The sequence below is a fragment of the Lissotriton helveticus genome, chromosome 7 (assembly GCF_964261635.1).
Source record: "Lissotriton helveticus chromosome 7, aLisHel1.1, whole genome shotgun sequence".
Lineage (NCBI taxonomy): Eukaryota > Metazoa > Chordata > Amphibia > Caudata > Salamandridae > Lissotriton > Lissotriton helveticus.
Genome location: NC_136068.1, coordinates 1,188,223,588 through 1,188,245,596, shown reverse-complemented (window position 1 = coordinate 1,188,245,596; position 22,009 = coordinate 1,188,223,588). Strand labels below are relative to the sequence as shown.

Below are 22,009 nucleotides of genomic sequence, written 5' to 3'. Positions count from 1 at the left end.
CAAGGCCGCATGCAAGGACCGCAGCGCTTCCAGAACGTCGCCAATTGTAGGCTCGCACACACATGTCCAGGCCCCCGTGCAGTCCGGTAGTCCAGGTCCGCCGTCCGGAGGATATCCACGGCCTATCTCGATGGCCGCCATTTTGTGGATTCAGGCTCGTCACCACCTCCCACGACTCCCGGATCAGGGCCTCAGATGTGGACCTCCACAGAAACCAAGGGGGTCCCACTAAGGCAGCCTTGGTGCAGAAAGGAGAGCCGCCAAAGTCGGGGTTCAGCCTGCAATACCTTTGGCGTGGTCGAAGAGCAGATCCCGGGCGCGAGGCTCCAGGATGGATGAACGGAGCCGCGGCAGGGGGGCCCCCTTCACACGAGCAGCCCTCGGTGCACTGTGCCCCACACCAGCTCCACGGCCGCCAAGGCAAGTCCGGATCAGGACCACCGGAATGTTCGCACAATGGTCTCCCGCCAGCGGCTCACGCTCTCGGCCGGGGCCGATGCGTATACCAATGCCAGGCTGGGTCCAGTAGGCGAGGCCCCGGCTTCATCACCGCGGAGGCCCTGGTTCCTCAGGGGGCACAACTTCGGAGTCGCGGCACGTAGGAGCCTCCAGGTCAGACGGTGAGTAAGAGCAACACGTTGCGTTTCAATCTCTGCTCGAGTGCATCGTCCCGGGGCAGGATATATGGCAGGATTTGCGAGTCAGGCCGGAAGGCTGACGGAGCCGAGCTACAGAGCGACCATTACGATCGCGAGCTTGGCTCCTCCCCCCCCAGTCCGGATTTTGAGAACCCAGAGAGTCCGCCTACCTCCTTTCCTTCCGCTCTGCGGCCACCGAGATAATCTGCTGCGTATCGCTCAGCCCAACCCTCTTCAATATCTACATGAGCCCCCTCGCCACCATCGCACGCAAACACAACCTCAAAATCAACTCGTACGCCGACGACACCCTGCTGATACTCTCCCTCACCAAAGACCCAGCCACCGCCAAACTTAACCTCCAGTAAGGAATGAAAAATGTCGCTGAATGGATGAAACTCAGCCATCTGAAACTGAACTCGGACAAGCCTGGGGTCCTCATCCTCGGACAATCCCCATCCGCTTTGGACGTCTCCTGGTGGCCCACAGAACCGGGCACCGCACTGACACCCACTGACCACGCACGCAACCTGGGATTCATCCCGGACTCCTCTCTCACGATGACCAAGCCAGTCAACGCCATCTCATCATCATGCTTCAACACCCTGCGCATGCTCCGTAAGATCTTTCGGTGGATCCCTACCGTAACTAGAAAGACGGTCACCCAGGCCCTCGTCACCAGCCGACTACACTACGGGAACGCCCTATACGCAGGAACCACAGTCAAACTTCAGAAAAGACTCCAACGCATACAGAACGCATCCGCACGACTCCTCCTCGACGTCCCCCGCCACAGCCACATAGCCCACCTGGGAGACCTGCACTGGCTCCCCGTCAACAAAAGGATCACGTTCAGGCTCCTCACCCACGCACACAAAGCGCTCCACGACATAGGTCCCGAATACCTCAACAACCGCCTCACGTCTGAACAAGCTAAAATTACTGGTTCAGTATCATACTGTCATTTATTGCACGTTTTTTTCTATTGTATTTTTCACGTAGTTCACATTTGTTGCAGTTAGCCAGATCATTGACCATGAAGAAGGCCGTGACACTATGGTAGGTCTGCTGGCCAAAACATGTTGGTCTTGACATAACACAGAAGCCGCTAATGATGGCATCTGGGTTACCAGCGAGATTCTGTTTTTAATCCTGACACCGGGTAGCTCAATAAAGTTGCAGCATAGCTAACCCTGTAGTTAGTTTTAAACCACTCACATTTACAGCACTGCACTAACTTGAACACACAAGGCTCACATAAGGTTTAGTATACCAGCCGGCCTCAAACAAAAAAAATCCCTGAGCTCCTCCCTCGTAGCGCGCGGGGGTTGAAGCCCACATAGAGACTAGGTCTCTCACATGAGGAGGCATCCCTATGATGATTGATTCAAACTGAAATATGCAAGGCAGGAACCATATGTGCCCTTCAAAGCAAGTCTGGTGGTGCTGCCCAATACACTAAATCCTGTCTGGGAGGTGGTCACACCTCCCTGTGGCAGGAGACCTATTGTTCTACCTTCCCCTGCTCCAGCTCCGCTCCGCAGCAAAAGGGCAGAATCTTCTCTGGGGTTGGCAGAAGCACTAGATTGCTGGCAGACCTTGAAAGGCTGTTACTGGGAATACTGAAGGGCTTCATGGAGGAGCCCCCCCAGTGCATGAAATCATACCTCCAACAGCAGTAACGGTGTTGGGGTATGATTCTAAGATGTTTGATACCAAACATGCCCGGGTTAGGAACAGCCACTACTTAGTTAGCCATCGCGTTATGGCGGATGGCTATTATATGTATCAAAATGTCTAGCCGCACTTACAAAGCATTTAGAATCAACTCCGGGGTTTGGAGGGGTGTCCTGTTTGTGCAGGGGCCCTCTCACACTTCTATCCAAGCACCCTGCCTTCAGGTCTGAAAGGCCTGCCATAGAGGTGACTTATAGGTCTTAAGTGTAGTGACCTCAGGTATAAGAAAACTTGTGTCTGTTGAGACGGGTATAAGCACCAACTCACACAGGCTGCAGTGGCAGACCTGTAGTCGGCTTGAGTGGGCTCCCATGGGTGGCACAATACATGCTGCAGTCCGTGGGAGTCCTCCGGTGTACCTATGCCCTGGGTACCTTAGTACCATATACCAGGGACTTACAAGGGTACACCAGTAGCCAATTGTGGAGGTACAACAGTAAATACCATGGTCAATTTAGGGAGGAAGCACAGTGACTGGGGTCCTTATTAGCTGGATCCCAGTCAGACTAGTCAAATAAACATACTGACAGCGGCAAAAAGTGGGGGTATTCATGATCGAAGGATCCCACCTTACTACAGGTAGATAGCCAACATTACACCATTCTTGGGAAATATGATCAAATTTCGTAAGCACTTTGCTAGTCTAATGGCCATATTCTGGAGCAATTGGAGCTTGGAAATAGCTTAATCCAGATGGCCCAGATAAACAGTTACAATTACCTTAGTGAGAAAGCTCACAACAGCACCACCTGATTGAAGTTCTCCCCAGAAATAATAGGGTGAGCGTTCATGAAGCTCTTAATTTGTGTAGATCCTGTTATACACATTTTTGGGAATTCAGGGAGAAAGTCCCTGATCAAAAAGGACTCCCATGTGCTAAACGTCACTTGCCAGAATGGATATGAAGCCAAGTTGTGTAAGCCATGGATGAGCACACCAGAATGCAAAGTACCCACGCATTAAAAGCAATCAATCAATCAAGAATTTGTAGAGCGCACTACTTACCCGTGAGGGTTTCAAGGCGCTGGGGGAAAAGGGGGTGGGGGGGTGGGGGGGGAGGGGGGACGCTACTGGTCGAAGAGCCAGGTCTTGAGTAGCCTCCTGAAGGTCAGGAGGTCTTGGGTCTGTCGTAGGCTCAGTGGGAGGGTGTTCCAGGTCTTGGTGGTGAGGTGGGAGAAGGATCTGCCGCCAGTGGTGGTTCTTCGGTTGTGAGAGACGGTGGCAAGGGCGAGGTTGGCGGAACGGAGCTGGCGGTTGGGGATGTAGAAGAAGAGTTGTCTGTTGAGGTAGGCTGGGCCGGTCTTGTGGCATGCCTTGTATGCGTGGATGAGGAGCTTGAAGGAAATCCTCTTGTTAACGGGGAGCCAGTGCAGGTTTTTCAGGTGGGGGTGATGTGGCTGTGGTGTGGTACGTCGAGGATCAGACGTGCAGAGGCGTTTTGAATGCGTTGCAGTCGTTTGAGCTTGGCCGGGCTCCCGCATAGAGGGTGTTATTCCATAGTCGAGTCTGTTACTGGCGAGGGGCCTGGGTGACTGTTATTCTTGTATCTGTCGGGATCCACCTGTAGATCTTGCGGAGCATGCGGAGGGTGTTGAAGCAGGAGGAGGAGACTGCGTTGACTTGCTTGGTCATGGAGAGTGTTGAGTCGAGGATGACTCCCAGGTTGCGTGCTGGTCGGTGGGTGTCGGGGCTCCTCTGGAGCCGAGGATGAGGACCTTCGTCTTGTCCGTGTTCAGCTTCAGTCGGCTGATCTGCATCCAGTCGGCGACGGTCTTCATTCCTTCATGGAGGTTGGGTTTGGCGGTCCTTGGTGAGGGAGAGGATCAGTTGAGTGTCGTTGGTGTAGGAGATTATGTTGAGGTTGTGCGAGCGGGGCCATGTAGATGTTGAACATTGTCGGGCTGAGGGATGATCCTTGGGGTACGCCGCAGATGATCTTTGAGGCTTCGGATCGGAATGGGGGCAGGCGGACGCTCTGGGTTCTGCCGTAGACGAAGGAGGTGGTCCATTCCAGGGTCTTGTCTCTGATCGCTGCGTCGTGGAGGCGTGTGCGGTAGCAGACCGTGTCGCAGGCGGCGGAGAGGTCCAGGAGCATGAAGGCCGCAGTCTCACCGTTGTCCAGCGGGGTCCTGATGTCGTCAGTGGCGGCGATGAGGGCAGTCTCAGTGCTGTGGTTGCTGCGGAACCCTGACTGGGATGGGTCCAGGATGCTGTTTTCTTTGAGGTATCGGGTTAGCTGTCTGTTGACTATCTTCTCGATGACCTTGGCTGGGAACGGAAGCAGGGAGATGGGCCGGATGTTCTTTAGGTCTCTCGGGTCCACCTTGGGTTTTTTGAGTAGGGTGTTGATCTTGGCGTGTTTCCAGTTCTCTGGGAAGGTCGCAGTCTCGAAGGAGAGATTGATGACGTTGCGCAGATGGGGTGCGATGGAGCTGCGACTTTGTTGAAGATGTGGTGCAGGACGGGGAGCTGGAGTGGACTGTGCTCATGGTCTTAATGGTGTCATCGATGTTCACGTTGGCCCAGGCTGGCAGGGGGTCGTGGTCGATGGTGTGCGGGGAGTCTGGAGTGTCGATGTCTGTTGTGGCTGTCTGAGCTTTGAAGCTGTCGTGGTTGTCCGCGATCTTGCGGTGGAGGAAGGTGGCGAGGGAGTCGCACAGGGCTTGCAACGGTGGGATGTCATTGGTGTTGGAGAGTTCTTTTACGATGTTGAAGAGCTCCTTGCTGTTGTGTGCGTTGTTGTCGAGGCAATCTTTGAAGGCGGTCCTCTTGGCAGACCTGATGAGGTGATGGTGTTTGCAGATGGTGTCTTTGTGGGCTGCGAGGCTGTCCGGTGTCTTTTCATTGTGCCGTTTCTTCTCTAGCAACAGAGTCTATCTTCATTTAGTTTAAGAAAATTATTAGACATCCATCCCTGAATTTCAAGCATGCAGCCTTTCAGCCTAATAATAGAATTAGATGACGGCTCATCAAATATAAGCTGCAGCTGATTATTATCTGCAGAAAAGTGCATTAAAAATCCAAAGGACCTAATGAAACTGATGCTGCAAGATATCATAGTTGACCATGTAAAAGGATGGATCACTCCTCTCTCACCATCCTTCTGCCAAGCCCCTAGTTGATCATGGATTGCCACAAGTTCAAATTCCATACCGAAACCTGATCAGAAACCTCTTGGGTAGTCTAAAGTGGATTATTTTTATATAGCTATAAAGCTACCTCTGCTGAAGTACTAATACAGTACCGCATGTCTGTTTTTCAGAGACTGCGGCTGTTTGAAAGTGGGTGCTTTGTGTAAAGTCAAGTCTGCTCTAGTACATCTGGGGGGAGAGCTGAATAACTTAAGTTCAGTTGAGACAATTCTTCTGAGAAAGTCCATCCACTGTCTTTCAATACTGTATTACTAGTACCACAATATCTCTTGTGTCTCTCATCCTGTTCATGGGATCACCTCGCTTTAATATACCATTCATCCATCTAACCACAACCTCACACAGACTTTTCACACGCTAGTGGAATTAATGAGACCTGGTCATGATAAAACACATAGATTTAACCACAAAAAGTTGAGAAGCAATCGTCTTATTCTGGGGTTCAGATAAAAATGCCGGTACCCCATTATTATTTTTATTCAATAGTTTATTGAGTGCGAATTTCATTGAGTGGTATTAGTGCTCTTTACTTGGAACAAAAGTGATTACATAGAACAACCCCTTCTGATGGATACTTCTAACTGCAGATTCCTCCTCCTTTGTGTATAACCCCAGGCATTATGCTAGTTATGGAACCTTTTAAAGTTCTTCAGCATGTCAATTGGCAGTCTCTTGTGGCTTTGGGCCAATGTTTTTCTGCTCCAGAAGTGACAGGCGGAGCTGAACATAATCACCACCCATGGACACAGAAAGGTCCTTTCTTTCTGCTACTTTAGATGTAGATCTGGAGCTTCTCACTAATCCTTGACCAGACTTTTTTAACAAAATTTTTCTAGTTTGCAAGGGAAATGTCATCCCTTAATCCGCAGGATTTAAACTGCGCAGGCCCTGTCACAAACAGGTGTCTGTGATGGACCCTTCACCAAGTCTGTTTGTGGTCGAATTAGAACTCCAAGGTCTTTGCCAACTGTGCTTAGGTGAACCCAAAATGGCCATTCGGGACTAGAAAGCCAAACTCTGTTGCCTATGAAAAGAAGACTCCATGATGCGACTGGTCAAAGTCAAAAGGAAGGTCCCATTCATGCACCCGAAGTCGTCACTGCAACAGATCGTCGCTGCGGTCGAAGACTTCAAGTAAGTTGAAGTTCAAACACAAGAAATACAAGTTGGAAATAGACCCTTCCTGCCACTCTGTAACTCCAGAGAGGATGCAAGGCTTTAATGTTTCTCCTTGTCTCGCTCACGTTCTCCATTGGTCCAGTTTCAAAGTTTGGCCAAGATGCCCCCTGAGTTTTCAGCTAGTTGCCGACGTTGTGGCAAGTTGAAACCTTCAGGGAGGCTTTGCTGTATATATTTGCCATTTTACCAACACCCTCTGGTGTGTCTTCAGGCCCCAAGGATCTGCATGGGCCCCCAGTTGGGTTTCCACAAGCGGGGGTCTACCCTCTGGGCATCTATGCTACTTGTACCCATTTTGGGTCCGCACCAGCTCCGGTGCCTGCTCCTGATTGGCACTGTCCCCTGTGCCAATTCCACTTACATCGATCGCCGATGAAGTTGCCATCTATAACTGATGAGAATGTACAGACAATAATGCTATCTGACCCCAAACTGAATTCACCATGACCGCGACCAAAGTTGCACCCACATTTACTTGGCTGTGCTGGGATTTATTTATTTTTGTCCGCAGCATGGGGTTATGCCTGAGAAAAATAGAAATGGGTACGTTTATTTTGAGTTTTGATGTCTCAAGGATAGAGTCCTTGCTCTTTGAACTAATTGGCAGCAAAAATCTGAAAATAAATTGACAGTGTGATATTGCTTCTAAAATGCCAATGAAAGAAAGAAGTACATCTCTGTAGGCATATCGAAGTGAACCATTAGCCTAGTTTTTTGCCCAAGTAGACACAGATAGCCTCTGGAACCTAAGAATGTTCGAGAGACTACATACCAGTATAGGAAGCAATGAAGTGCTATCTCACAAAAGGGTGCCAAGCTGACCGTTTACTATAATTTCATTGGAGAACTACAAATCCCCATAACTGAGTGCAAATGGACTGTATCCCATTCATTGTTGTGTACCCCAATTTCTACAGAATTATGCCAGATTTCTCTCAACCTTACTCCGTTTACTAGGCCACTGACCAACTGTACGGCCTATGCGAAATGGCTATGTATTTTGTCATATTCTTGACCCTGCATCTTTTTCCCTATGCAATCGAATACTAGTGAGTATGCATCGCTTCTGCTTGATTGATTTGTTTCGTCTTTTAATCCCATTTTTGATTCGGAGACTGACTCTAATAAACACCTTTCATACATCCCTGTGGTTTTTATTGTTTGCACACATAATCTCCATCATTTTTAGCAGTAGTGGAGAGGAACATTTTCTATAGGAGCTAAAATGACATTAATTACATAACTTTGAACAGGCTTTTGGCTACTTGTAATAGGTCCACTTGTTAGTTTTGCATCCTGAATTGTATGTATTGATTTGAAAAAGATAAATATGCCGCATTTACATTAGTTGGCTCAGCATGCTATTTGTTTCCCTTGTGCTGTAGGTGGAAGTAGCACAGAAGAAACATGACTTGCTTGTTGAAATTATCCGAAAAGAGCAGGGGCACAACCAGAGACTGGTAGGTACTATATATAAATACTTTTTTAGCAGCACTGAAGATACCAACTTGTTAAACACAGCTGCTTAGATACATTTTATTTTACAGGTTATCCTAAACCAATTTAAGGCTTCCTTGAGCATTTACTTTTAAAACTGATTTTGAAGCCATAGTATGTCAGAGACATCCCTGGTGGTATTGTGCCATAAGATATTGCTGCTTGAGTCAGTGGTGCAGACACTGGTGGGGTGAATCACAACTTCTTTTTTGTTCAACATCTGTTGCATGTTTCCTTGATTCTATTAGTTTTTCAGCTTGATTTCTTTTCTGGATTCTCATGCTGTGCTTATTCCGCCATCAATTTGTTGAGGCCTGAATTCTCCTTTTGTATAGTAGTCCTTTCTTCCTTTTCTCTTGTTTTTTTTCTTGTTAGGCTTCGACGATCCCCACCACTTGATACTTGTTCCCGCCTCTTCTGACATCAGACGCCCTCTCCGAAAGTCCCTACATGTAGTCACCATCTTCAGATTCTATATTTTTTTCAGCCGTTGGGTCTGGAAGCATTGTGAAGGTCTCTAATAACTAAGGGAAAGAAGAGGAAGGAAAACAGGATTTTGTCTTATAAAACAGAGCGGATTAATGCCAAAACGAAGCAAGTGAGATTTACTCAGAGATTCCACCGAATTACACTGAAAAAAACATCAAAGTAAGTAGAACTTTCATCAAGAGAGAGTCTGAAAATGCACAGAGGGCTACCTGCTCTGTGTGAAATGGAGAACACACCATTCCATTTCTGCCCAGAGTGCCACCATAAGTTCGCCCAACCACCAGGTGTGCAATCTCTGCCTACTAATAGACAACAGGACAGAGTCGTGCGAGGCGTGTGCAGAGTTCACACCAAAAATGCTGAAGACCCAAGAGCAACAAAGGCTGGCACACTATGCCATGCAGGGGCAGAAGGAAACAATTTCACTTGGAGATCTTGGGCTATCTAGTGAAGTAGAGGAAAACGCTGCCGAAAAAGCAGAAAAAGAAGGCTCTGACAGCAAAAAGGTGATTGATGTCGAAACAGAGACAAAAGACCGATAAAGGAGTACACACAGGTAAGGCTGAAAAGATGGGAGCGGCTGAGTCAAATGCTTAAGGCTCTAGACCACATAAAACTGCCTTTGCGCCAAAAAACTCACTTATCGAAGGCAAGTTAAGGCAGAAAGAACCCATCGGGACCCATACAAAGGATGCCGCAGGCCAGACATTCAAAGAGGATCAGGGTCGAGAGAAATACAAGAGGACGGCAGATCAGTCAACAGCAGCCGAAACATTGACGCTGAAAAAGAACAGTGCCTACCCTAGACGCCAAAGAACGTGCTCTCGAAATTCAGCTCAAGAAAAGATGGCTCAAAGCTGAAATAGCTGCAAACCTTCAAAATAAGAAGTAGTACACTTCCCTCTAGGGATTTCGAATACTGTCAAAACTTTGAAGAAAACTGGGTTTCTCTTGCAGTACCCCACCCCTCCAACACACACTTTGTGCCTGGCTTTTCATGCAACTTTGACCTAGGTGTACTGGGTCCCTGCTGTCTAGGTTCCCAGTACCAGATTTATTTCCCTTAAACTAAACCACATTTGGCACCCCTCTAGCTCACATAGAAGTCCCTTGTAAAAGGTAGCTCGAAGTAGCCAGAGTCCACAGCGAGCGGACCTCTCCTGAACTCTTCTACATCACCTGGAGCCACAGCACAGAACCCCACACCCCTCCACAGCGACCTGCTCCAGTAGGCCATTTATGACCCCAGAAGACACCCCTGCACCTGTCCGCCCTGGGCCTTGGTGAAGACCCAAGGTGTTTGTCCCCGACCTTCGCTTACCTCTGCAGCTGTTTGTTCCCTTCAACTGGCCTGGAGCCCTTTTTCGATTTGGCCATTCTCCATTGCCTTGCATTGGGCACCCACGGTGTGTTGGGCCCTGCAGGTGGTGTAGTGTAGGTGCTGCCTTGGACCCTGTCCTGTGCTTGCTTAAACCCTTGGAGACTGCCCCCACCCAAGCCGCTGCTACTCACCTGTAATCTTCCTCTGTCAGAATGCCCCCAATTGATTTGTATTGTGCGCCCGACCTCGAACTTGCATCCTTCACCTAGACCCCCTTTGCCACTGGTAGCACCCTGTTGGTGCTGACCTGAACCTTGTCCACTACTGCCCTTAACTTCCAAAAAGCCCGGGCCCGTAGGCTCAGAGAGTTCCGTGCCGGGGACTCTGGCCCTGTCACTGGCACAGAACTCTCCTCCTCTGAACCTTTTCTGCACTTCAAGGAGGCCGTGACAGATGTCTTCCTGGGAACCTGGTCCAAGCCCAGCACAGGGGCTCCTGTGAATAGGACAGTTGCCACAACCATCACCCTGCTACAGGAGACCCAAATTTCCTCACCAACCACCCTACCCCGAGAGCTTGGGGGTCCAGGTATCTACTTCCCAGAACTCATTCCCTTCTGCAACCCTGAACAGGGAATCTGTTCGAATTGGGGGTCTCTGGTTGGCGCAGTGTAGCACTGGCGACAAGAAGGGACCCTCTCCTCTAAGTCAGGGCAAAGGATTACTCACAGAAATAACCCCTGCTCACCCTCTAGGTAGTGTGGTGCAAGCAGTCTAGGCTAAACTCTGGAGTGCATAAGGTTAAACATTTGCAGTATCACACACAATAACCATCAACCCACCACACAATGACACTAGACTGTATTCTTGTAAAAAATATATCTCTTTATATAGATTCAAAGCAGGCTTGTAAATAGTCTTGTGCAGGTTTAAAAATGGTTCCAGTTACTCTTAATCAGGTTGCCACAGTTCTTGTTTAGCTTCTCAAAATAGTTCTTGTACTTTCCAAAAAGGGGTTAACCTCTCTCAATACTTTCAAAGGGGTGCCACAGTTCTTAAATGGAATCTTTGGGGCCTTCTGCCCAGTTTCAAGAAAGTACGGTACTCCCTAGCGCTTCTGTGCGGTTCCGAGCGCCTCCGTACGCTTCTGGCGAGTGAATCGGGCCCGGCCTAAGCTCACGCTTCTCGCGTGAGAGGCGTTCGGCACGGCCGGGTCTAACTCAGAGTACGAGTCGTACTGCTGTGTGCGACTCTACCCAGAGGGTGCGCCGGCCACGGAGAGTACCGGGGGGGGCTCGGGGGACCAAGAGCGGTGCGAGCCTCGCTGAAGGGGGGCGGCTCGGGTTTGCACGCTGCGGGGCTCCCGGGGGCAGCAGAGGGTCACAGAGCGGTGCGAGCTTTAAAGACAGGACGGCTCGCACCGCGGCTTGGACACAGTACCTTAGAGATCTTCGTAGGGGGTGCAAGCTGCAATGCAGGGGTCGGCTCGAAGTCCCGCGTCACGGTGTCTTCCTTTAATGATGCGAGCGACGGCTCGGGTCGGGTCAGGAGGTCGACGTTGCGGCGCGGGTCGGGTCAGTCGGGCACAGCGCCTCGGGTCCTGGAAAGAGGGGGCGGCGCCCTGGGCAGCAGAGTGAGGCACAAACAAGCCTTGGTGAGCACAGGGGGTGCTCCTTCTCTCCCCACGCCGCTGCTGCACACGAACGGCGGCGGCTGGGGCTTCAGGGCAACTTCTCCTTAGGAGCAGGCGGGCAAAAGGCAGAGTCCGGTCTTGCGGTGCAGTCCGCAGTTAGGCAGGCGACAGGCACGGTGTTTGGGCCAGCGAGGCTGGTCTTTGCGATGTTAGCTGGGGCCGACCAGGTAGCAGATGCGTTGCTCGGTGGGACGAGGGTGCCAAGGGCCTCTCAGAGGGCGCAGTGATTCCTTCGGAGCGCACTCAGCTTTTCCTCAGGAGGGTTACCAGGCAGATGTAGATCTCACGGCAGCTTCTCTTTCCGGGGGGGGGGGGGGGGGAGGTAGCGCCCACTGTTCCTGGGGCGCAGTTCAGGGGGCAAGTTCCACAGCAAGCCCTTGGAGATTGTCAGAGGCACAAGTAGAATTTAAAAGTTTCTCAGTCTTTTTCTTCTCCTCTCCTTCTGCAGCAAGGCACCCACCACAGGCCAGTCTCTCAGGATTAGAGACAATACTTCTCCATGCAGTTTTCCTAGGTCCTTCTCTTCGGGCAGAGTTTCTTCTTGGCGTCAACACGATCTGATTTACAAGGAGCAGGGCTCCTACTTTTATACAGCATTTCTTTTGTCCTCTCAGGCCAGGGGGACCTTTACATAACTTCATTCAGTCTCTGGGCACTTGTTGGGTGTACTTCTGGCTTCTGCTTTCAGTGTGAGGGGCAGGCATATCAGACGCTCCACAGGAGGTGGAGCCAGCATTGTGTGGCATGGGGCAGCCAGGAGTACCTTGATGACAGTGCTTCACCCTTCCTGGGCCAGGTGCAGGCTGAGTCATCAGTCGCTCCCCAGGGGGCGGAGCCAGCATTGTGGTGGCAGAGCACAGCCCTATTAAGAGTCCAGGGGCACTCCTACCTCCCACTAAGGTGTAATCCTTGCATTCACCACCTGTCATCCCCTAGCCCTGTCACTCTCACATCCCAGACAGTCAGATACACATACTAGCAGAGGCGGGCTGAAATGGTTAGGCAAGCAAATGCTAACTTTCTAAAAGTAGCATTTGCAAACACTGGATATTAAAATAAACTTTACTAAAAGACGTATTTTATTATTCTGAGTTCAGGCATAATAAACTTTATTTTCTACCATTTTCCCTGAGCCTGCTGGGATTATAGAGTGTAATAATTCCAGCAGCCCATCTGGCCTAAAGAGAACAGGTAGCCTTACAATAGTGAAAAACGAATTTGGCTGTAATTCACTATTAGGACATGCCACACACATCAGAGCATGTCCTACCTTACACTTACAATGCACCCTGCCCTTAGGCCTACCATAGGGGTGACTAATATGAAGTTAAGGGAAGGTTTAGGGGCTGGCAAGTGTGTGCACTTGCCCAGCCAGCATGACAGTACCAGACTGCACGCAGGTTCTGCAATGGCAGACCCTAGACACATTTTAAAAGGCTGCTTCTGTGGGTGGCGCAACCAGCGCTGCAGGCCCACTAGCAGCATTGACATTTACAAGCCCTGGCACTCCTGGTGCACTCTACTGGGGACTGACAGTAAATCCAATGAACCAATCAGGAATATCAATCACAGTTACACTTTACATAGGGAGCACTTGCACTGCGGCACGGATTGGCCGTGGCGCAGTGCCCTGAGCAGCGGACACCAGCAAAAACATCTGAGGCACATCAGCAAAAAGTGGAAGGGAAACTCACGCCAAGGTGCCAGGTCTAACAGAATCTAAGAGGCTGGACAGTTGGAGTAAGAAAATATTTTGTTCTGCTAGCCTTGCATTACAGTCAGTGAACACTGCATGCCTTTTGGGCCGTTACTCCCACTCCCTTTGGAAACAGTTGTGCGAGTACTGCCACATGCCCCAGAGGAGGACCGGGCCTATCTCACCCAGGCAGTATCTGACAGGAGAGATGCAGTTCACCATTCTTTGTGGGCTCAACACGACTGACTCACTAGGCCGATCTCATTGATTGATGTTCGATGCCATGCCTGGCTGAGGACTTCTTGCATTTCTGGGGATGTCCAGGCGTTCCGCATGGACATGCCTTTTGATGGCACCCGTCTCTACGTAGACCAGGAAGAGATGGCCCTGGAGCGCTCTAACGACTCGTGGGCTAGGACCAAGTCCTTGGGCCTCTCAGTGACCACCATCCCTTATCTGCTTTCTGTCCCGTTCAGCCCTGATATCGATGTTTCACCCTTTATCCTCGATTTTGGTGAGAATGACTCTGAGGCTGGTGGGCCTCATGGCCTCCTGCACCCTGCTAGTGACACAAGGCAGATAACATATGCAGACTTTGCATTAGGACCTGAAGTTCCAGTGGGCGCATCATCAGGAGAATCTCTCCGACATGGTCCAGATCTTGGAGGGAACTGCACAGGAACTGCACAGGATCTGCAGTGGTGACTGATCAATTGCGATTGGGTCAGAGGCAGGCCCCTCTCCTTTCCCCAACCAGATCACACAGTAGTGACAGATGCGTCACCTCTGGGATGGGGCGGCCTTCTGAGAGAAGTGGAGACCAGAGGACTCTGGTCTCTAGCGGAATTCGAACTCCACATCAACTTGCTGGAGCTCCGAGTGATTCACTTGGCACTGAAAGTTTTTCTTCCTTCCATCAAGGGAAAGCTGCTTCAGATGTTCACTGACAACACCACCGCCATGTGGTACTGCAACGAACAGGGCAGGTTGGGGTCCTGAACCCTTTGCCTATAGACCCTGCATCTCTGGATTTGGCTGGAACAGCAGGGTATATCCCTGGTGGTTCAACACCTGGCAGGTTACATGAACACCAGGATGTTGATGCCTAGTGGATTATGGATGACTTCTCCATCCGGAGAAGGCACAAAATCTTTCAGAAGTGGGAAGAGCCTTGGGTAGATCTGTTCGCCTTCACCGAGAATGCGCAATGTCAGCAGTTATGCGCGTTGGAGTTTCCAAGGTGGCACTCACTCAGCAACACTTTTTTTCTTGAGTGGAGCTCAGGCCTCCTCTCCTGTATGCCTTTCCGCCACTACCACTCCTGTCCAGAATTCTCAAAAAGATCAGGAGCGACTGGGCCAAAGTCGTTCTCGTGGCTCCAGATTGGGCACGGAGAGTCTGGTACCCCGAGCTTCTCCAACCGAGCATCGCTCCTGCCATCAGGCAGGATGCCCTCTCTATTATCTGAAGGAAGCCCTTCCATTATAGAAAATTTACTGTACATGACTATGGAAGTGTCTTCCCAGTGTGTTCTTGTGGTTTGAGAGTCTGCCATTTATTGCGGTATTATCTTTCTACCTGTGTTTGGTACTCGTGTGTAACATGCACCCGTCACTTTCTCTTGTAACACACTGTTTTCTACCTCTTACATTTGTTTATTTTCGATACCTGCACAAGTGCCACCATGGCCTACGTAACGCTTGTTCTTGTGCTGAGGGCCCCCATATATTGCAGTATTATACCTCTGTTTACTTTGTACGCTTTTGTAACCTGCACACGTCACTTTTTCCTCCTGTAATGCACCGTTTGCTACCTCTTGTATTTTGTTGGCTCACGATTGTCATTGCTTCATTTAATGTAAGGTTTGCTTTTGTATTTTGTTCACTTGTAATGTTCTCATGTATCAGTTCTGTTCCTATTGCGAAGCGCTCTGACACCTTCGGGGAAAAGTCCGTGCTATATAAAAACGCACAAATAAATCAGGCTGCCCCTTCGGGAGGATGTTCTGTCGCAGCTGCAGGGGAGGGTCCTCCACCCGAACCTGTCAACTCTCTGCATACTTGACGGCATTCGATCTTCCTCCCGAAGTCTGTGGTGTGTTTTTTGGCAGCTTGGCATCCCTCTAACAAGACTGTGTATTTAAATCCCCTATTGTAAGCAGATTTCTTATGGGGCTTCTACATATGTTCCCACCTGCCCCATTCGCAATGCCTCAGTTGGTCCTTAATGTGATTCTCACCTTCCTGATGTGTATTCGTTTGAACCTCTGCACAACTGCCTCCTCCATCTGCTTTCCATTAAAACAGGCTTTTTAGTTGCAATGACTTCCTCCAGGAGGGAAAGTGAATTGCAGTCTTTGTCATCCAAGCTTACTTACCGGAACATCTCCACTGATAAGGTGGTGCTTCTCGCTAGGGACACTTCCTTACCGAAAGTGTTAACACCATTCTACGTGGGGCACCTTTGCCCACTTGCTATACTACTCCGCACCCCTTCAAAGAGGAGGAGCAACTCCACAGTCTGGACCCAAATAGTGTTCTTGTTCTACCTTGACCACACTCAAGAGTTCTGGGTGGGTGACCAACTCTTTGAGGGCTACATTGAATCAAAGAAAGGTTGTGCATTGCAGAAGAGAACTATATCAAAATTTGCTACGCCATAGCCTAGAAACAGCCTCCTGAAGGCTTATGAGCTCATTCCTCCAGGCATAAGGTTTCAACCACAGCATTGCAACGTGGTGTTCCAGTCCATGACATTTGTCAGGCAACAACGTGGCATCGTTGCACACATTCACCGAGCCCTGCTGCCTGGACAGTCAAGTCCACCGGTACAGCCTGTTTGGCTGCTCTGTCCTGCAGGACTTCCTGGTCTAAACTCGTCTGCAGTCCCATCCCAGTGGATGGTATTTCTGGGGTATCTATTCCAAGGTAAGGAATCAGCGGCTAGATGTCTCTATCAGATGGACAAGTTACTTACCTTCGGTAACGCCTTAACTGGTAGAGACATAAACTTGCTGCAGATTCCTTACTGACCCACCCATCCTCACACACTGCAGACTGGCATTTTTGGGTCAGGGCTGATCCCTTTTAGGGAACCTAGTTGTTCTATACACACCACCGTCAGTGCACTTCATGGCTCTGCACTCCACGTGTGAAAAGTCATGAAAAGTAACTGACATCAGCGCCCGATGTGGCGCCGATATAGGTGACTGGATGTCACTTCCGGGTCAGCCGACTACGTCACGCGGATCCAACCAATGCTACTTAGTGGCATGCAAAGGTATTGCTCAAGCAAAAGTTTCCGGATCCAGCCTGACGCCTGGGATATTCTACGGTAAGGAATATGCAGCTAGATTATGCCTATACTAGGTAAGGCATTAACGAAGGTGAGTAAATTGCCCCTCATGCCTAAAGCCACCTTCAAACTTCAGCCTCCTCGTTCTCCGTTTGCGGTCCCCTGTCGCTCGCTCTGCTCCCCTGCTTTGTGTCCAGCTAGCGGGGTTGAGCAGCAGAGCAGAGTCGAGTCTACTCTCGGCTCGATAGTGGCGCCGGGCGGGGTTGGCTGTGCAGAGTCGTGAGCTGTGACCGAAGAAAACAGAAGCAGGAGCAGCAGGCAAGGCAAGGCGAGACTTGGTGAGCGAGAGCCGGCAATCAGTAGCCGGTATCTAAAAGTAGAAAATATTCAAGTATCTCGGTTCGTTGGTGACATGAAGCTTGAAGAATGACCTAAGAAGGAACCTGAGGCAGGCAGCAGTAGCAGCAGCGGCAGGTGTGGTACATCTACGGTAAAAAGACTGCTGTGGTCTGTGTGCTGTTCTGTGGTCTGTGGTGCAGAGAGCCACTGAGTTAAACCGGTGATCGTCGAACTAGTGTCTTTTGATTTCTCCTTATTGCTACACCCGGGAAATCGCACTAAGTATATGCAAAGGAGGAGCTTTCCCCCTGGAGACTCACTACCAGGAGAGCCACGATTGGGAGAGACGTGGTTAATTCTTGTACGCCTCTTTTCGAACCGGAGCTGGAGCCGCAAGCCTCAAAAGCCTCTCCCCCGCGGCCGGACCTGTGAGAGCTCTCCTTTATGGCCGGAGCCACGAAAAACGCCCCAAACAGCGGTCAGAGCCGTGAAAATTTCCCCCCAGTAGCCGGAGCCGCGAACGAGCAGAGGTGCAGCTCGACCGGGTGAGCGGGGAGCAAGAAGCCAGCGAGAACATCTCTACCGCCATTGCAGGGGAGGAGGAACGCCGAGTAAAAAGCGTAAGGCAGAAGACTGAAGGTGATCCTGGGTGCTGTCGATCCTGTGCGGTGGTCCCGCTCGGAGCCTCCGGGACGGACTGGCCTGGACCTCCTTGCTGCGCCGGGACGTGGCGGAGCACGATGGTCGGCCCTTGCTGGCGCTGTGGATCTGGTTGCGGAGGCTGATGTGCGAATAGGCCGGCTGTGCCCGTTGGCGGACCCGATTGGCCTGGGCCTTGGGGTGCGGACGCTGCCTCCTGCGGGAGAGCCTACTCATTTATCCGGCTTGGTCCCCCCCCTTTGTTCCCCGGCCCGGCCATTTTGAATTCTCCGCCCGGGCTCGGAGAACGGGGCCGGCGGCGCGAGGGGGCCGACGACCATCCTTCTTCTGGTGGGTCTCCTTCCTGCCTTGGGGCGCCCTGCCGCAGTTCGGCTGACCTCCTTTTGCTTTGGTGTTGCCCCGGCCGGGGCCCCCGACGACCGAGGGCTTGCTGGGCTCCTAAGATGGCGGCCGACCCTGGGAGTCTCTGCCGGGCCTGGGCGAGCACTGGGGGCCCGCCACACGGCCCGGATGTCGGATCTTGTGAGGGGTTTCCTGCACTTCAAGTTGTCCTGGATGCACTATACTCCTGGCGGACTTCCGTGGCTGCGCCTGTTTCCGCTGTGGAGGCGGACCCACTTTTCGAACTGTACGGGCCCCCGTCGTCGGATTTGGCTTCCTCGTTGCGGGGTACGGCTGGTGTGCTCCTGGTCTCTGTGCCTTCGGCGGAGACCGCATCCCTGGGTTGGAGACTCTCCGACGCCCTTCGTCGTCCTGCTTTGTTGCCTCGGCCACGGGTCTGCGGTCCGCTTGCATCCTGTCCAGGCCTCGATGGTCCTTTCTGTTTCTCATCGCATCGGCTCCCCGGCCGGGGCGCCCGTGCCGACTCGGCTGGGCTTGCCTCGTTGGAACTGTCCTTGGAACTGTGCCGGCGGTGCGAAGGCTGTACTGTAACTTTTTTGTATCCTCCGTATTTTCTTTCACGTTTCTTCTCAGGACTGCCGCTGGATTTACTCCTGAACCCTGTGTCCCTCGTCGTTTGGACTTTGTTTGTTTGGATGATTACAACGTTGGACAAAAGCGGACAGGGCTGAAATGACTTATTATATGCGGTAGTCTCTTTTTTGATCTATGACCGACATGTGCTGTTGTGATGTTGTGTAACTTCATGGGACTCCTGAAACTTATCCTAATATCGTTAACTTCCCGTGGGCTCTGCCTCTCCCCTTTTCACAGGTGGTGGGATGGCTGCGGATAATACTGTTTTTTCGCCCTCTCCCGTATGTAATCTCCCCTCCCTTCCCTGGCCCTTCTCTTTTGCCTTGGTTTCTACCTTGTTTCCTCTTCTATATTTCGGGTTCTATTTAGGGCGACAGGCACGCTGCTGGGGGGTTGGCCGTAGCCTTCTGCAGGGGTGTAGGGTGGGCTTGTGGGGTGGGTGGGGGGGTCTGTTGTTGTTTTTGGGGGTTTTTTTTTCCTCCTTCTTTCTCCCTTTTTGGTTCTATGGCCCTTGTGTATCCCCTCTTTCGGGGCTCTGTCTCGTCGTCTGTCCCCCTGGTGTCTTTCTGGGGTATTTTTCCGGTATTACGATGATTGTGATTTGCTGGGTGTGTCTTCTTTATTTTTAATGTCTGTTCTGTACCGGGTTTTTGTTTTCCTGTTTTGTCGCCCGGGGGCGGGTGTTCGGGTAAGAGTCCCTTCTTTTTCCTTCTTCCCCTTTCCCTTCCCCCCCCCCTTTTGTGGGGTTCTCTTCTTTTATTGGGGGTACGTTTCGTATTGTTTTTGTATTTGGGTGCTTTTTTGTGCTGTTTGGTGGGACGGGTGGTGGCTGCGGTGGGCGGGCATTGGACGGTGTGTGCAGTGGCCTTTCCTCATGTCCGTTGTTTTGACCGGTGCTTATTGGTATGCCTATTTCGTATTTGTTTCTCCTGTGTTTTTTTGTGATCGCTGTGTTGCTGCCCGCCGCGGCCCCACCCCTCTGGTTTGTCTCTCGGCCCGCCATACTCCTGAACTCCCTAACCCGTCCCTTAAAAAAGGAGAAAACTACCTTTCTAATTCTTTGCTCCTAAGACTGCTCTAAGATGCTTGTTATTTCTCCTGTTTCATTGCTTTAGTATACTGTGATGACCTGTGCATTGCTCCTGAAATTCTGCTCTGTGGTGGCCAGCCCGGTGGGTTGTAGGCCCGTATTTGTGAGCTCTCTCTGTACAATAAAGGTTTTCAAAAAAAAAAAAATACCTACAGGAAAAGCACACACAGGCTGGGGAGGTGGAGATTGATAGCCAGTTGAGCAACTCGGCAAGTCTACTTTTGATCAAGTGATAACAGCGGCAGAGTACTATATCACATAAGTCATAAGGTGAATATAAACCTAGAACCATGCATTCTGGTAAGGAGAGGACATCAGGTTTAACAACAAAACGCACAAAGAAAATTCAACAATCTACTGTGTTAAAAAAGGCAAAAACAAACACTCCAGGGCGGAATCAGTCTTTAATATCTCCAATAGCACGGATGTTCGAGAAATCCGGTAAAATACCGGATACATTTCAGTTTATGAAGGACCCAACTAGAGTTTTGATGCTATCACGATCGGAAGCGGAAAAGGGCAAGTTACAGACCCCCATTAAACCGATAATTAATGAACCAACTAATAAACAAATGCAACAAAATAGTGATGAATTCCAAATCACAGACCAAGACATAATGAATGGCACTCAACAGCAAGAGATATTACAGTTAGAAAATTCAAATGAAAAGTATAACTCGGTTTCATTATTTGACACAGAGGGAATGGCTAAGGATGCAAACTGTACTACAAACAAACTAGACTTAAACTTTCCTGAAGTTAATCAATCACACCAGGGATGTAGGATTGAGCAAAAGCTAACAAGGATTCCAATTGAAGTCAATGTAGAGATCTAGAAACTGTTGTTTGTAGCGCCTGAGGAAATAATAAGTCAATCGAGCCATCAGAGTGTTACACAAGAGAATGTTACAAATAAAGGTATTGACAATGAAAGAATAAAACCAGTCAAGCCTTTTGGGGAGGAAGAGGTAGGAAATCAAGAAACTAACAACCCAGATGAAAAAATAGAGGACCACCATACGGGGGAACACCTAATCACCGTGGAAAACAAACATCTTAATGGTGAGACCCCACAAAATACCCAATTGGGAAATAAACAAAACCAAACTGGGATAACCTGGGATATCTACTACCAAACCTCGACTCTTACACTTGAAGCACTACAATATCAATCCAATAAAATGGATATACAAATCGATCTGTTAAAAATGATGGCAAACACTGTTGTGGGGATTGATAAAAAACTTGCCCATCTCAATGATTTGATAATCAGAGCACTATCAGAGGTCCTGACTAGTATAATAGAAGACACTAAAAGGGATATCCAAAAGAACAATGAGAAAGTCAGTATGGAAAATATGAAGGGAATTGAAGATTTTGAAGGCCCAGAAAAAATAGCCTCAACAAAACAACAGGCTAAAGTAAAGGATGAAACACTTAAACTATCAGATATGCAGGAATTAGAACAAACTGGAGATTAATGTAGTACTATGATAAAAAAAAAAAGAAGAACAGAGACACAAGGATAAGGATACAGAGGGCTTTACATTGTCAAAACGTCAAAGAAAAAAATTACGTAAAGCACGAAAAAATGAAAAATCTAAACAATGTATCATATCCAAACTAGGTGACGATCAGATAACAGGCACTGATACTTCTCAGAATGACAGAAAAAAGTACTTCCCCATATTTGGACAAAAACCCTCAAGTGGAACTACTCCAACAAACGGTGCCGCACTAAAGCAAATGGAAAATCCACTAATGGAGGCCGGTAAAGTAGTAGAGCAGGCTGTGGCCATTAGGATTCCAGATAACTCACCCCTGTAGCGTTTCAGCAAGTAAAAGGAGATGAAGAGGATGAAAGAGTATCATCCAATTATACGCTAAAAAAAGTACTAATAAGAGTCCATCTAAATCAACCCTAATCCCTATTCCTCATCAAAATCAAAGCATTAAGGAAACAATAGTAAAATATGCTGGAACAACTGTAAGTGAGGAAGTGAAAAGATCTAATAAATCGCCAAAATGGGAGCATCTGCTTATTGAAAACAGAGAAGGAGTAAAAAGAATTAGCTACAAACCTCGGAAAATCAAGGAAAGTGAGGTCCTTACTCACCAAGTACTTAATGCTAAGGATCAACTTATATTTACCCCGGAATTCGAGTCTAGAGGTAGGCATTATATACTAAACCGGGGGAATCTACTCAGATTATTCCAATCAATTGCATCACTAACTAATATTGTAAG

The 22,009-nt window shown here is 49.6% G+C and overlaps 1 protein-coding gene across 1 annotated transcript in view; it reads left to right on the top strand.

The window, feature by feature from the left end:
- The window catches only part of CEP95 (centrosomal protein 95), a 754,590-nt gene that overhangs the window by 599,822 nt on the left and 132,759 nt on the right, over nt 1-22,009 (top strand). Inside the window, exon 17 of the mRNA XM_078654338.1 lies at nt 8,092-8,166. Coding sequence (XP_078510464.1) covers nt 8,092-8,166 — 75 coding nt within the window. The remainder of the gene's footprint in view (nt 1-8,091; nt 8,167-22,009) is intronic.